The 17,618-nt window shown below is 36.7% G+C and overlaps 2 protein-coding genes across 3 annotated transcripts; both read left to right on the plus strand.

Annotated features, from left to right (window-relative positions):
* The first annotated feature begins 766 nt into the window (after nt 1–766).
* On the plus strand, nt 767–10,595 carry LOC147763843 (uncharacterized). 2 transcript variants are annotated; one of them, XM_087002631.1, is made up of 3 exons: nt 767–966; nt 3,050–3,200; nt 9,202–10,595. In XM_087002631.1, exons 1-3 carry the CDS (start codon nt 894–896, stop codon nt 9,356–9,358), a joined length of 381 nt encoding a protein of 126 aa, XP_086858757.1. In that variant the 5' UTR covers nt 767–893; the 3' UTR covers nt 9,359–10,595. The 2 variants fall into 2 exon arrangements, with proteins under 2 accessions (XP_086858757.1, XP_086858756.1); XM_087002630.1 differs by lacking the exon at nt 767–966 and having other exon boundaries at nt 2,872–3,200.
* Nucleotides 10,596–12,184: 1,589 nt separating this feature from the next.
* LOC106154742 (protein Hikeshi-like) lies at nt 12,185–15,834 on the plus strand. Its single transcript, XM_013529200.2, has 4 exons — nt 12,185–12,347; nt 12,762–12,891; nt 13,215–13,319; nt 13,704–15,834. Exons 1-4 carry the CDS (start codon nt 12,318–12,320, stop codon nt 14,027–14,029), a joined length of 591 nt encoding a protein of 196 aa, XP_013384654.1. The 5' UTR covers nt 12,185–12,317; the 3' UTR covers nt 14,030–15,834.
* Nucleotides 15,835–17,618: the final 1,784 nt, after the last annotated feature.

The raw sequence follows: 17,618 nt of genomic DNA on the forward strand, positions 1-17,618 counted from the left end.
ATAATTTCATCAAAACTTAACTGATCAAGCTTATTTAGGAACTTGATCTGTATATATTAGTAAGAGTGATCACTCCTGTGACTTGCAAGACTATAGACAGATCTGTTTTTCTTGAAATGTGTTATCAGTGTTGAATATATGCTGAAAAAAGCGAAAAAACGGCATAACTTTTGTAAAAATGGTCCAATCAAGCTGATTTTCAAACTTGACCTGTAATGTACTGAGTAGTAAGATTGATCACTCCTGTAGGTTTTAAGACAAAAGGCTTATTGGTTTTCCTTAAAATGAGCTATCAGTGTTGCATATATGCTGAAAAAAGGGAGAAAAAACATAACTGTTGAAAAAAATGGCCCGACCATGCTCTTTTCGAACTTGACCTGCGTTTTATGATTACTCATCAGTTCTGTACGTTTCAATCTAAAAAGTCAAATGTGTTTCCACTTATCGTGTTATCGGTGAAAGTGCACGACGAAGGCGACGACGGATACGACAGGTGACGGCTATATGTACAGACACATCTATGTCTGTACATAATGACAGAGTAAGTGCAGATAAAGCAAACGGATATTTTCCTGATTAACTTGCTAAAAGAAAAAAAGAAGATCAATACAAATAATTAAAGTGAAACTGTAGTAGGCCAATACACGGTGTTCGTAGTTTGTTTGAATTTAAGAATCCGTTGGTCAAATGTTGAGATTTACTTTATAATTTAGCGTTACAAAAGCACGACAACAGAAGTCGAAATTTTACCGGCAAAACACTGTTTCAGATCTAGGGCCCTGTCGGTCTCGCTTACCATTTTACTGATAAAAACTGCTGCGCAATATCAAAGACCAGATTGTCACCTAGGAATAACAGTAGAACAACTTTGCAAATATCAAGACAGACGGTCAATGGCTAAAGCGGCAGGATTCCTGGTCGTCGTTCTGTGTGTAAATCTGATGGCAGTAGCAGCCAACGAGATGGGTAATTACTGGTTTTTGTTCTACATATTAAGGTTATTAAGTCGGTAGAGGACCGAGTTTTTAAACTGGATATATTCGATTGCGTTTTTTTTTTATTGACACAATACATCACGAATACATGACAATACAAAAACAAACAAACAAACACTTGCTCACACACTCACACATATATAATAAGTTATTCGATTGAGTTTTATTAAATAATAATAATTATGTTTATTGAGCACTAAATGTGTAAATGGCTTGACATTTGCGGCTCAAAAATCTGTAAGAGTAGTAGTAGTAGTAGTATATATATATATATATATATATATATATATATATATATATATATATATATATACTGGACAATAGAAGTGTCACCCCCTAAATCAGAGTAATAAAAGTAGGCAGATCTTGGGTAGTTATAATGTCTGGTCTACTTATGATGTGACTAATGAGTATAAAACCGCTATACCATGGAATTGTATTGTTGGTCTTGTACATGTACAGCAAATTTTATTCCTGTCTTCCTCCAACATGGCAATTATCTAACGGTTATAGGTGCAAGTTATTAACCTGAAGAGGCGGAATATAAGCAATGTCAAAATATCGATACAATTGAATTCTTCAGTCAGAACCATGCAGAGGGTCTGGTCTCGGTATAGAAACACTGGATCAAGAGACAAATTGCCTCTGATGGGTCGTCCAAAAAAACTACTAGCCGTGAAGACCGACGACTGATTTTGATGTCCAGGTTGTCAAAGTTTTACAGTGCTTGTCAGTTGACAACACAGTGGAACAATTTCACACATAAGAATCTGTCTGTGAAAATTGCTAGGTATCGGTTACGTGCTCAGAGAGTGTACAGCAGGGTAGCAAGACTGAAACCTTTTATTCGTTACAAAACGGGCAACTTAGAGTAAACTAGGGTGAACAGGATCTGGAACTGGACAGTCCATGACAATTGGTCCTAAATATTTTTTTTCTGATGAGTGTCGCTTTTGTCTGACCTCTGATGACAGACGGGTACGATGATGGCGAACTGCTGGTAAAGCATTTAAACCACATGCACTGAATTTTCGAACCCGGAGCAGCATATTTATTATGGTGTGGGACTGCATCAGCATCCATGGCGTGGGCAAATTGATAGTGGTTGATGGAAACATGAATCACTAGAAATATATCGATGTTTTGTAGTCAGGCTTGCTACCATCTATTACTAACATGTTTGGTAACAGGAATTATCCGTTTGTTCAACAGGATGACAATGCTCCTTGTCATAGGCCCAGAGCAGTTGATGATTGGTTTGACCAACAGGACATTCGCAGGGTGATGTGGCCTGCCCAGAGTCCGGATGCAAACATAATAGAAAATGTGTGAATTGATATGTGAAAACTTTTTACAAATGCCCGTCTAACCAGCAGAGAAACTCTGTTATATTCAGTGTTTCATGCTTGGGCCAGCATAAGCCCTGAACGCATCAGACAATTATATGAATCCTTGCCTCGTCGACTGGCACCTATTATTTGGTCACGTGGCTTTGTCACTAAGTACTAATTTTGGACTTGAAATGCATATTTTAGTAGAATGTATATTTTGTTCTCATGTTGTGATTTTTTGTTAAATTTGATGTTAATAAAATGATACCAGGAGCATATAATTCCACAGACATTTAACTCCCCCATAGTATTGGTTCAGTAGGGGTGACACTTCTATTGTCCAGTGTGTGTATATATATATATATGGGCGATGGGTTGGAGAGAATGGCATGGGGAAGGAGGGGGCAATTTGTTGGAGAGAAGGGCATGGGGAAGGAGGGGGCGATGGGTTGGAGAGAAGGGCATGGGGAAGGAGGGGGCGATTTGTTGTAGAGAATGGCATGGGGAAGGAGGGGGCGGTGGGTTGGAGAGAAGGGCATGGGGAAGGAGGGGGCGATGGGTTGGAGAGAATGGGCATGGGGAATGGACCTGGTGGATGGAAGGGCCCGAGGAAGGGGGAAGGACGATGGGCTACAGGACGTATAGCATGGACGTTCATTGTTTGTTTATCATCGCAGTGGGAGGTGGAGAAGGCAGTGCACGTAGCTGTTATTGTACCTTCAGGTAACCGAGAATCCGATTACTACAACTGGATGGACGAAATTGCCCAGGCAGCCTGTACCGGTATTATGACCGTAGATGGGACAGTACACGCCGTGCGGAGCTTATGTGCTACAGGCCAGCTGGCTTGTTCCGACGTATGCACCAACCTAAGGTATAACGCTCTTTATCTCTTAGAACCTTAGGGAGTTGGGATACGGTAAATGGTAGTTTTCAAATTTTAGTGAAACAGCACTAAACCTGTACACCAGAGATTCATTAAAATCGACTACTACCCTTTAAAACACTATAAAAAATCGATAAGTGGAAAATTGCGTTTTAAATTACCACAATTCAATGTGCAAACACGAAGTTACAGGTCTAGGTCACGTGATCCTGTGGCGCAATCCAGTATGTGATAATGAGCCATGCGCGATGCGGGCAAAGGATCTTTATATTTACCTTGACAAAAGATCCAGACTTATTGAAATGTGAGCAGAAAAAGCCTTCCAAGTCATGGGGTAAAATGCGAATTACCCCTACTAACAAACCTTAAATCTTCCTTTTCTGACACTTGCCATAATTCTATCACAGTTTTGAAAAAGGCGAAAGATCATACTTGCCGCGACCAGAGTTATTTTCAAACTGTATTAAGAGCGCTTACTGCCGAGGCTGGGCAGGGGACAGTGAATATGGTTAGTTTTGAGATATTGATTAAGGCCAATTATCCATTAGTATACGTTTTAAAAGCTTTAATTGTCTTCATATAAGTTCAATAAGAAGTTATTCATTAACTTAAAATACTGGCTTAGATCAGAACGGACATTTTCAAACAAACCACACACTCAAGACTTTGCTCTGATCACTTTGAAAGAGGTATGGCGAAATTTCTAGATCCCCGGACATTTCTTCCATCTCGAATTAGTACAATGCTCTGAGAGCAGCTTCTCGAAATACGTCACCCGACCACGTGACCGTGTACTCATTAACTTTCTCTTACAGTCGGTTTCCGGCCTACTTAACCCAAAACGAGGCTCTCATGAAGGACTGGGGTAAAACAATCGGCTGCGCCCATTGTTCACAATGTTAGACTGATGAACTTTGTTCAAATCAAACGTACCAGTGGACAATTACTTGTGACAGCCGTTTGATCATATTCACTTGGGTATTTAGCGTCAGTCAAGGGCCATCAGGAGGGTTTTCTAGAGCTGTTGGTGATTTTATCAGAGATTATACCAACACTTTTCCAGACACACTTACCCCAGACACATGTTGTAATAGGCATATTTTATTGTCTGTAAAGAGTATATCTGTGAACAAATATGCTTGACAACTATTTGTTTTTAAGTAATGTTTTCATTTTAAGGACATCAGACTAAATATCACAATACAAAGTTTGATATATAAAAATCCGAATTTAATACATATTCTTCTGTCATAAATCACTTTGAATTCTCAAACAAAATGCAAAATGCAAGATGCTATAAAACTTGTTGACTTTAAATCCACATTTTATTTCTACCTGTAAGGTATGTAAGAAAGAAGTTATAAAACTTCTTGATCTAAGTTGTAAAGTAATATTCTGAATAAACATTTGTACAGTAAAAATGAATGGGAATGTCAATGATATAAAGCTTGTTAGCGAATGCATCAATAATGTCAAAAGAATAAAAGACTGAAACCATAACAAAAATTGGATTGCTGATTTTATATGTGTGTGTGTGTGTGTGTGTGTGTGTGTGTGTGTGTGTGTGAAGTTTATTCATTGTATCGTATGCATCTACATGGGTAGATGAAAATGTACAATAGAAATGCACTTATAAATAAGTATGATTTATATTAAGTAGTGATATAGTGCGACTATTTGTAAGAAAAATACAAAACATAATTGGCAGAGCCCAAGTGGCTTTACCTACTCAAATGCCAGTACACTTGTTGGTAATGGGTGCAGCACAGTCCCTTTTTTGAAAGGCTAACCATAAATATTTGGCAAGAGCAATCATATGTTCGTTCTTCTTACCAGTCATTAGTGTTATAAATTTATCCATTCTGGTAAGATGTTCAAAGTTACTATATTGTCTTTTGTACAGTGAATAAAGATCATATCGGAGATCTGTATAAAGAGGGCACGACACAAGGAAATGGATTTCATCTTCTATTTCCCCAGAATTACACTTTTTGCAAATTCTGTCTGCTTGAGGAATTTTTTCATGTCTACCTGTTTCAATACCTAGGTTGTGTGCACTTATGCGGAATCTAGTTAAAGTGGTGCTTTTATCTCTATCTTTAATTGTATCTAAGTATCTTTCCTATTTGTTCTTGTATTGACAATAAACTTGCATATTTGGACTTGGTGTTGGTTATGTCTCCCTGCCATTGTATTTGTCTCACACCTTCGCACCATGACATGTTTTCCTGCTTTATCTCTGTAAGATTGGATGTTTTTAAAAGATTGTAAGTTTCTATTTCATCCAGATAGCCTGTTTCAATAAACTATTATCTTCCAGGTTTAATATTTTTTGCCAAAAATTTACAAATTGTGTTTGGATTTTAGAGGATACTTTTAGCCTACCGAGTTCTTCTCTGACGGCTTGGTTTGTACTTTTAGAATGTACGCCTAGAAGTTCTTTGCAAAAACGTAGGTGGATTTTTTCTACTGGAGATCTGTCGGTGATTTTTGAAATAATTGCTGTAAATTTGCTGGGTTAATAGTTCATATGCTCATTGATACTAGTAGGCCTTCTTGCATCCTATCCTCTGTTAAAAGTGTGCAACATCACAAAGAATATGTATTAGTTATCTGTTCCCATAGCATTTTATTGCCATTTACGCACTTCATGGTACAATAATGTTTAATGGTTTATTGAGTATGTAAACTTTTTAATCCTAACCATGATCTCAATTGCCTGCGGCTACATGGTATTAAAAAATTACTAGAAAAATCGTTCAAATTCTCAAAATGGCATGTAATATAAGAAATAAAATCAGACTAGTAAATTGTCATTAGAGCTCTCTTTTAGCACCCACTTTCAAAGACAAATACAACAACCACGCCTGTAAAGATCATATCTGTTTTATAGTTCTACTCGCTAAAATGACACCAACAGATAAGATCACTTTCTTCCAATTAAACCACCTGAAAGCTCGCTCTTTGATTGTTTGAAGATCCAGGTAAGCTCTCTTCAATCGCTGTCAGTGGACAGATTCCAGAGGTACACCCGATAACAAAGCCATTGCAACTCCAAACCTGGAAAACTATCAAAACAGTAATTGCAGCTTATATAATTACAGTGTTGAAGATGTGCATTTTTATCGTTGATGGCCATTTCCTGACACTGAATATCTATGTTAATATAATTAAACAGTTGTCAAGTTTAATTATCTACCGGTGTGATCGACAGAGACGATCAAACTTCATCATTTTAACATTGGGAGTAATGGACCTACCCGATTGTTTTACCCTAGTCCGACTGTAAGATATTGTGCATTTTAAAGCTCGATATTTACAAAACGCAGTTCCAATTTTGATAAAGAAATTATTAATTGGGCATGGTTTTTGAAGGATGTGCACCGTTCAAGCCACTCAGCGTATCGCAACTCCTTTATGAAATACTTCAAATCGATGTAACTCACAATCTCTGCTGTTCAAATTTGGGTAGGTTAGTAAGGCCAGGGAATTATATTGGATATTGGATATAGTGAATTTTCCAAGTTTTTTTAATGACATGTACGGTGATAAGAACGGGGCTGGTGATACCCACAATCTTTCATTAGAAAATGAATGCGTCTCAACTTTTGAGGAATAAAATGGAGAAATAACCATAGATGAAATGAAAAATGCCATTAAAAGTCTTAAGCGTAAAAAAGGTCATGGGTATGATGGTATTCTAAACGAGTATTTTATAGAATTTTCAGAGATACTATTGCCCTATCTTCATGTAATATTTAATGCAATGTTTGATAAATGTTAATTCCTAAGATCCTTTGCAATGCATTGATTGTCCCAGTTCATAAAAAGGGTGAATATTCTGTTCCTAGTAATTATAGAGGAATATAACTTAATAAGCTGTATGTGTAAGTTATTCACGTCTATTGTAAATGCAAGACTACTTACATGGTCAGAAATGAACGATATTATGAGTGATGCTCAATTTGGTTTCCGTCCTAACCATAGTACTACTGACGCAATTTTCGCACTAAATGCTATAATTAGTAAATTTCTGAGTGATAAGAAGAAGCTGTTTTGTTGCTTCGTGGACTATAAACAATGTTTCGATACTATAGATACTATATCGATAATATAGATAAGTTAGCCAAGTTAGGAATTGGTGGCAAATGTCTCTCTGTTATAAAGTCCTTGTATAATAATATCAAAACTGGTATTTTGTTAAATGGAAAGATCTCAGATTTTTTCAAAAATAACAATGGAGTTCTTCGGGGAGAGGTTTTGTCCCCAATTCTGTTTTCCCTTTTTGTCAATGACTGTGAATTAGAATTTCTAAAAAATGATACCCAGCCAGTTATGATGAATGATTTGTCACTTTTTCTACTCATGTATGCGGATGACATGGTTTTATTCGCTGATTCTGCTGAGGGGCTACAAAGTATGTTGAATTCCTCTCAACATATACTGATAAATGGTCTTTAACTGTAAATGTTAGTAAAACAAAAATACTGGTATTTACAAAAGGTGGTGCTTTAAAAACTGATGAAGTATGGCTATATAAGGGTCACAAACTGGAAGTAGTTAATGAATTCTGTTACCTGGGTGTCACAATGAATTACAATGGTAAATATTATAAAACCCAGAAACAACTTGCATTACAATGTCGCAAAGCCATATGTATAGTTTGTCTAGAAAGTGTAGTGATATGAGCTTGAACCATACTACCGCTTTATCTTTGTTTGACACTTATATATCTAGTATCGCTAATTATGGATGTGAAATATGGGGTCACCATCCTGCCCCTGATATTGAAAAGGTGCATATGGACTTTGGGAAATTTATTTTGGGGGTTAAACGTTCAACCCCTGACTCAATGATTTATGCAGAGTTAGGTAGATTCCCTTTGGTAATCAATAGGAAATTAAGAATGGTTAAATACTGGCTTAAACTGAGAAACACAAATAATTGCATTCTAAAAGAATGCCTTAAATATTTTGAGTATAAATTCCGGACTAAACCATCCTGTGGCAATTGGCTCTCTAAGATTCATGATGTTTTTACAGAAACTGGTCTTAATGATTTTTTTCACTATCCAAGTAATTATGATAAAAATTTATTGTACCTCTAGTATATCAAAAACTAATGGATATTAAACAACAAGCTATATTGTCAGAGATTAACGACTCGAGAAAGTGCTGGCTCTATAGACACCTCATCGACCGTGTTACTATTCAAACTTATCTTACAAAACCAATCCCGCTCCAGTTTAAGAAAATGATTAGTAAAATAAGATTATCATCCCATAAACTTGCAATTGAAACGGGCAGATACAGTAAAATCCCTATTTCACAAAGAAAATGTTCCTATTGCAATGATGTGGAGGACGAATTCCACTTTATACTGGGTTGCTCTAGATATTTAGATTTAAGAAAAAGGTTCATTAAACCTTTCTACTGTAATAGACCCTCGGTGTTCAAATTGGTTCTCCTGCTGAATTCTTCCAGTAAGAAAGTATTATGTAACCTGGCACGATATCTTAGTCAAGCAGGAAGGCTTCGGCATGAGATCTAATCTAATTTGATCTAATTTGATCCAATTTGATCTTATTTGATTCAATTTGATTTAATTTGATTTATTTAAGTAGTTTATTTATTTAAGTACTCATGTATTTAATTTACTACAGGTACTATTATTATTGTTATGATGATTATGATTGCGATTATTACTATTATAATTATTCTTTGTAATAACCCTATAGTTGTTGTAACTATAGTCGTTGTAACATTTGTACCAGTACTAGACTGATGGTCCTCAAGAGACCAAGGTAATAAATAAATGAAAAAAAAATTCCCTGGTAAGGCCAAGCAAAAATTTCCAGTTGCGCCAAATTTGGTTTTCGAAGATTTGCTAAAAGCCTACTACTGCCTATTTTTTAAAGATAAACCATCCATATTCGTAATCTTTAAATGTAATTTGGGAATAAAATGTTTTCTCTTTCTTTTCTCTTTAGTTTGACATGCTTTGAGGCGCTTCATGTGTTCCTCAGTAGACCGAGGCTATCGGAAAACCACGGAGAATCTGTAGGGGTGACCGGACCACACGTATTTAGATACGGCACTTGCGATAGAACTAATTGTGGACCAAACTACTGCTGCTGTAGTGGATAAAGTCGCTGCGGGCATTCCCCCCTTCAAATACAAAATTGACGTTATTTAATTGACGATGTTACAGCTCTGACATTGAAGTTGTTTTGCCACTTGCGAAAACAAACCCAATATAGAGGTGCATTTCACAAGCCGAAGTCTAATAAATAAATAAATAAAATTGAATGAATTCGAATTTGTATTCAATTTTGAAACACATGCGTATACAACAAAAATATACGATTGTCTCAATTTTACACCTACATATGATTTTTAACACGGCTTATATTATTATAAATGGATAAGGGCCAAGTGGTAATGCTGTTCCGGCAACGTATGTTACGAGAGATAATTTTCAATTTTGTATCGTGTTTCAGTATACGGTACTTGTATGTTGTATTGATTCAGTCATGGTTAATTATGGTTGACATAAGGAAATCTTTATAAATATTTAAACTGCAACTCGGGGTACATGTATTTGTATGTAACGTATGTTCTCCAGAAAAATATCCGACAAAAAAGTTATTCTTGTCCAAGCACTTGGTGCAATAAGTTGCAGTTGTCGACTGAATGGTATACAGTCCTTTTTGTGTAGTTTGAAATTAATTTTTTTGAAAAAAATTTTAAAAACTTAAATCTAGTTTATTTTATACTTCTTTTACTGCCAGAATGATGCTTTTTTGTAATATTCAGTGACTGAAATCGCGCAAAAATTTATCGCTCTATACAGAAGATTGTCATGTATTTCACAACGTTGTACTTGTAAGAAAGAACACAACCAGTGCTGATCGATTTTTTTTAAAGTGAGTAAAACGCTTCCGCAGCTGAAAGTTTTCCATTTGTGACAGTAACTTTGGTACGAACTTCTTCATGCAGGACCCTGAAAGTATCAAACATAGTTTCTCATCTGTCCACTAAATATTTTAAGAGGGTGCCTGTGGCGCTATTTGCACCTCTGTATTAGGTTCGGATGAAAATTCAATACCACTAGGATAAACATATACCTAGGATATTTTTTCTTTGTGTTGAGATGTATTATCTTAAGCTGTTTTATCTTATATTTGTGCTGTCACGGGTGATCCGATGGTTGTGTACCTTATATTTGTAAACTTACTGACTGATTTTTCAACATAAAACATAAAAAAGGCTCATTGGAAAGGGAATTTGGTGTTTCGGATATACTGGGTTATGCATCGAATACAAGTGTTGTACATGTATACTTAAACTTTAATAAATAAATATTGTCACTTTTTTGCGATGATACATTTCTTTTTTTTTTTTCAACAGCAGAATGACTGTTGCAAAATATAGTTTTCATAGACTAATAAAAATATTGATGGCAACGATGTCTTAAAAGCGTGGTTTGCAACATGGCATCTATGAAACTGCCTACTGTTAAAATGCAACTGTTTATTTATTTAGTTCAATATCTATTTTTTTCCTAGATACAGCTTAATGTTTATAACACAAATGATTGATGAGAGAGTGTAAATAAGGGAAAAATAGTATTCGATCAGTCATGGTTTTCCGATAATTTTGCTTTAGGATATTGACACAACGAAGTTGGCATTCCACAAATTAGTCCCCAGGAAGCATTTAACTGGAAATGTCGAATGGTAAAGTAAAGCAAACGGGTATTTTGCCTATTAACTTGCTAAAAAAAGTAAAATAACGATAATAATAAATAAATAAATAAATAAATAAATAAATAAATAAATTAAAATCCATTGTAATAATAAAATTGAAACTGTAGCAGGTTAATACACGATGTTCGTAGTTTGTTTAAATCTAAGAATCTATTGGCCGAATGTTGACTTTAATTTTTTAATTGATCGTAACAAAAGATGGACAAGATAAATAGAAATTTTGCTGAAAACGCGCTACGCAGCTTGGTGTGTCAGATTCTTAAGACCCTGTCGGTCTGAGCTACCATTTTTACTGATAACAGCTGATGCGCTGTTGTTTTAATTTCCAATTTCCAAGACCAGTCTGGCAGACAGAGCACCCAGGGATGACAACAGAGCCACTTTTCGAAAATTAAGACAAAACGATTCACCAAAAATAAAGTTTCAGACAGGAGAAGTTACGAAAGAATCACAAATCGAACAATGGCTAAAGCGGCAGGATTCCAGGTCATCGTTCTGTGTGTGAAGGTGATGGCACAAGAAGTTTTAAATCTCTTTATTACATCTTGGATGGCAGTAGCAGCCAACGAGATAGGTTTTTTGTTCTTTATATTAAAGTTATTAAGTCGGTAGAGGACCGAGTTTTTAAAAAGGATAATTGTGGGAAATAAATTTTTCAAATGTGATGGCAGTATAGCAGCCAACGAAATACTAAAAACTGTTTTTAGTATTTCTCCTGCATGTTGGTTACCGTCATTTTATCAGTAACTCAAAAAAATTAGGCCTACTTGGCTTATTAGGCTACAAACTTTTATAGGCCTAAATGTAGGCCTATGCGTTTATTTTTTGATCTAGAATTTTTAAGTGTTACCAAAGATTCAGATACAGTGATGCAATGATAAGAAAGCAGTGCTGTGTGATTGTATCTTCAGGTAACCGAGAATCCGATAACTACAACTGGATGGACGAAATTTCCCAGGCAGTCTGTACCGGTGTGGCATGTCACCGGTTCTTCATTTATGAGCAGTTATGAGCTTAACAATAAAGATGGCGCTGTTCCCAAGTCAAGGTAGTACCGGTTTTTTAAAATTATATTGCTTATCTAGGTTTTCCACAAGTACATGTATAACATAATACGATCACTTTTAAAGCAATGAAAAATGACAACAACATTAAAGTTGCTGTTTAGTCTTTCATAACCAACTCAAACATTGGAAGGGCACATCTTCCCCTAGCGCCACCTATAATAACAAGCCAAAACAAAAAGAAACAGAACCTACAGCTGGAAATAATATTATCAGTAATTTAAAGTGATGCTTATATATTAACTGCCAGGTGAAGTTGTTGACAACAGCACGATGTTTGGGATCCTGGCAGCTGGTAGACTGGTAAGTACATGCTGAGTGTCAAATGATTGAATCTACGGTTCGAGTACGGATGCGCTTCAACTCGACTAACCAGTGGCTTCCAGTAATTTCGTTGAACAAGGATACATTACCCTGAGCTTTCAGTGTCTACTACTCTTAGTTTCGTATATGAAGTGAAGATTCTGTGCCCCTAGCACCTAATTACGTACAAATTTTTAAATAGCGGCTTTAAAAGTTTATTTTTGGACTGTCATTTGCCTTGACAAATGGGCCTAATAAAGTAAATGTAGTGGAGGGCAAGTACAGGAGTACTACTGGTACGAGTATGATCCAAGTTCTGATTATGAACAAGTCGAAAGGTTCATGCAGACAGTATGTGTTATAATATATCACACAAGGAACATATCTCATGCCTATCATGTTATTGTATTTTAGGTACAAACTGAGTTTCAGCAAATCAGTGAGACTCAGTTTCTTTTCAACATCACTGATGCAGACAATGTAAACCATATCGTTGTGTTTATGACTGGGCAGGTGCCCTTTCCAGATGGCATGGGTGGTGCAGGTAAATGTTTTGGTTATGTCAGGTGAGACAGTACCCAATGACATGGGTGGTGCAGGTAAGTCCTTTGAATATGTCAGGTGAGACAGTACACAGTGACATGGGTGGCACAGGTGAGTCCTGTCATTATGTCAGGTGAGACAGTACACAGTGGCATGGGTGGCACAGGTGAGTCCTTTGCTAGAGACTGATTATGTGCTATGTGCTTCATGTATTTGTGAGCGAAATGGTTAGTAAGTGAACACAGTAATTATTACTGAAGTTGCATGGCCAGTTGTGTACATAGAGAATTCTCATCACTTCACATGTATTTTTGTTGGTTTCAGTGTATTTTTGCTGGCCCAATCCCTCGGGTCCTTCCTGGATGCTGTTAGGACATATAAGCAATGCCAAACCAAGTGCAATTTTTAAGATATCTGGATTAAAGTCAGGTACTTTTTTGTGTTTCTCAGGTTTTAAAATATGATTTTAAATAGTGTAACTGTATGTGGAACTGAATGGCATGTTTTTTTAATTGTTGGTATTTTTTTTAGTGAGAATACTGTGCCTTCCCCATGAGCAAGGTCTCACTACCCATAGGCCGCATACAGAATAGGGGACTAACTAGTCCGAGGGTCAAATATGGCTGACCCACTTGAATACTTCCCCACGGGATATCTATTCACTGACTGTTAGCATATTAGACGGCAAGTTTTGTAGTGGGTTGCCATATTTGACCCTCGGACTAGATAGTCCCCTATTCTGAATGGGGCCAAAGCATACTCCTTTATTGATTTGATTTCAGTACACAGTTAAAATATTGTACTTCACTCCAGGTGATAATGCAGTCCTCAATCCATTTGGCCAGTCTTCCCAGCAGCCCAGTCATAATGCACAGATAGGGATCTCAGTGGAGCCTCTAGAGCAGCTGTCCCAGCAGACACCTGCCACCAACACCTCTCTTTCCACACTGAACACCATGGTGGCATTCTCACAGAAGATGCTGGAAAATTTCTTCAATTATGCTTCCTCGTTTGCTGTAAATCAAGCCCAGATGGTGCCAAATCCCTCAGAGACATTTGTTCCACTGAGCACCCTGCAGAAATGGTATGAAAACTTTCAGAAAAGAATGGAAACTAACCCTAATTTTTGGAAGACGTGAAGTATTAGACATCTATTTATTTTTTGTTTGTTATTTACAAATTAATAAATTCACTGTGAAAGAGATTTTCCATGGTCTGTAGATACATGTATGATGATAAAATAGAATTATTCTTTACTTAAAGACTAAATTACATCAGTCAAACACGATGTTTGGTCCACCACCTGTAGACCTTATGCAGGGTCCTGTTTCCTGAAAGCCATGTTTGACTGATGTTATTTAGTCTCTAAGCTAAAGGGATAATAACTCTTCATTTCGGCCAAAAAATGAATTTTCCTGGAGTAAACAACAATTTTCCCATACTTACCAATGGTTAATGAATCCATTTTTACTTTCAAAGTTAGTCCCTGTTTTTTTTTCTAAAAAGTTTGGTTTTTTGTTAAAATCTCTTCAGAGATTTTAACAGAGTATAGCCATCAATGGAGGTCACGTGGTCTAAAGACTGAGCTCAGATATCTGAACAATAGCTATAACTGCCGTTTTTGTGGTAAAACTCATACGAAGAGTTATTATCTCTTTAAGAATACTTCTATTTAATCAGATAGTAATCAGAAAGTATGTGGATGTTCATTAAATTGTATGAGGATAAGCAGGCATCATTAGTGCATGGAAAAGAAAGATTTACATATATATTATATATATTATTTAACTGTTCTGTTCTACAAACAGTCATTTATAAGACTCATCATGCACCTTTCATTTTGTTTGGGGCTTTGTGTGAAAATTAAATAATGTTTGCCAAAAGCAAAATCTTTGTTATTTATCATTAATTTCACAGAATATTTGAGACCAACAGGTACCGGGGTAACAGTATGTATAAAAGATTACGTTTTTTTCCTCAATTAAACTTTATATATACAGTAATTCTTTGTCATAGTATTCAACAATTTTTCATTGATTTGACTTTGTCAGCAATGTAGCAAAAGAAAAGGTAATTTTGTAGAAAAGTTAGGCCATAGTAAAATTTGCAATGCTTTGTTCAATGCCAGCCACTGGTACATGTATACTGCAGGAGTTGTTCTTGTTTCAAGTATTTGACATTTAGTAACTTTGCTAAGGGTTAGGTTTTTCGAGTTCTAAGGGCTTTCAGTCTTAGTCAAGGCTAGTACATGTACTAGACATGTTGAATGGTATTTTTGCTTACTTATTCTCACATTCAATCCAGTGGAATTTACATGTGTTCAGGCTATTTATCATGGTTAGATAAATCTCCATCAGGCTTGTAACTGACAAGTAGCTATTTTTAGTAGTGTCTTGAGCATAATTGTACTATCGGTGTTGATGGTATTTAGTTTTGGCCCAGCACGTGCCATGTTTACTTTTTTAGGCAAGTCGTCAGGTTCTCGCAACGAGTTTCACGTTGAAAGTTTAAGTTGATGAAACTTGATGTAACTGATACAAGACGATACACAGTACCAGTTGATGTTACCAGTTGATGTTATATATCGTTGACAGTTGAATAAAATTGATTGACACCTGCAACAAGGCTCATTAGTGTAACCGATTAGCATTATTGATTAATAAAAAGGCTTAAGTCTGTGAATTACATGTATGACCAATAATGATAGCAGTTTGAAAATTTTAATTCTTAGTTTGCTTTGTTTTATTAGTTTATGGTTTGTCAGTAAGAGTGCTACATGTACCTTAAAGGCTACCATAATACAATAGTTTATATGCTTTATAGATTTTTTATATCTGTTCATTTTGTTTGTATTATACATGAATTATGAAGTTGTGACAGTCTTTAAACTTTTATTGAAGTTTAATGATATTTGAAGGTGTGGTTATTAAAGTTTTCATAAAAATCTTATCTTCTTTTTTACATCACATATAATGGATTACTTATGGACAGAAGCATGGTTATATTTACCCTAGGTTCTAGATTCCGGTATTGCCAGCTCGATCTTGATTTCATATATAACCCATGTCGCAATACCAGAAAAGCGACTCCACCACGAGGTATATTTAGCAAGCTAGCTTTTACGTTTCTCTGACACTCAGGGTAGGTTATATTGCAATTTGGTGTGATGTTGCTTATAGCCAGGGCCGTAGCCTCCGGGGGGGGCAGGGGGGGCAGCTGCCCCCCCCTGGAAATTGGGGTGCAAAAAAAAATAATCGCAAAGGTAAAAAAAATAATTGCAAAGTTGGTATCAATTCTGTGAGAAAAGGCACTCATGGCCACTAGACAATCATTCAACAATCTGTTTACAAAGGTGTACTGTTTTTAGCCAACTCAGTTCATGCCAAAAAGCTCACCCTCCCTGAGGGAGCTATCCCCCAGGCCAATTGGCGTGTTGTGTTGAAAAAAATGACTGTACTTATGGCAAAATGAACCCACAATTTCTGACTTCTGATTGACCAATAAATAACAGTTAAAATGCACCAGAATGCAGTATTATACATACAGTTTTTAAAAATTTTCCACACCGTAGGAGGGGGACACCACCTCCAACACCCTCACCCCTCGGGGGCTTCACCCCCTCGTGTCCGCTTGTACTGCCCCCCCCCTGGCATTTTGCTCAGGCTACGGCCCTGATAGCTACACTTTACTCAGTCACATTTGGATCAACAACTGCAATGGAAACTAGTATATTTGCCTTACTCGGGCATATCAACCACAATATCACATAAAACAGCGTTAATGCGCCTATTTTTCCTGGGCTCTCGAAAGCATTGCGTATTGCGAATAGCTATATCACATAGAGGCTACAATGTATTATATGTGGCGAGTATGGGCGAGTTATGGAATCGAGACGCTTGCGCACGGTCGCAATGCGCGATGCTTTCGAGATACGGGGCCCTGGATCACCAACTGCAGTATGAAGACGGCGTTTATCTCAGGCAGACGTAATAGGGAGATATCAAGCACACACACACATTCGCACTTGCACGCACGCACTTACGCCCGTTCTTATAGGGTACAACTTATATCTTATATCCGTTTTGTAAGTAGGACCTCAAGTCCTTTAGATTGGGTATAATCAAGGAATGATGTACATATGCGCCTAGCAGGTACCCGGAAACCTGGGAAATCAAACGTACAGGGTATACAGAGGTACCTTATAGGCCTACAGGGGCGGATTGAGGCCGTCTTCTGGGTCTTCCGGAAGACGGTCAGATTTTTAAGTTTACATTAAAGGGTATGAATTTTGTTTCTGTCGGAAGACGGTCAAAAATGGACGATTAATCAACAAGGATAGTTTGGATGACTGTCAGAAAATATCTCTGGATCCGCCCCTGTTATGCACACAGATGAACATATCAACGTGATCACTAGCTCAGCAACCAATGGCTTTTTATTACAGACAAAGGTTAACATGAGGTGATAATTTCAAAAGATAAATGGGCACGTGGGGTTTTTATGCACGGGTTGCGTAAAGAAATTGCCTGTCATTGTTTGCTGAACCCTGTACTTTAACAAAGAACGTTATCAAAGATGTAGCCTTCGTATTTATAGTTCCACCAGCTACCAATATTAAAACCCAGCAGTCACGTGCAACCTCACCCCTCTAAACGTGTTCTCATAACTTCATTGAAGACCTGAGCATTGTTAAAACACCTGCAATTTTACGCAACATTCTTCAAAAGA

This window comes from Lingula anatina, chromosome 1 (genome assembly GCF_051362555.1).
Source record: "Lingula anatina isolate TDL-2025a chromosome 1, LinAna3.0, whole genome shotgun sequence".
Classification (NCBI taxonomy): domain Eukaryota; kingdom Metazoa; phylum Brachiopoda; class Lingulata; order Lingulida; family Lingulidae; genus Lingula; species Lingula anatina.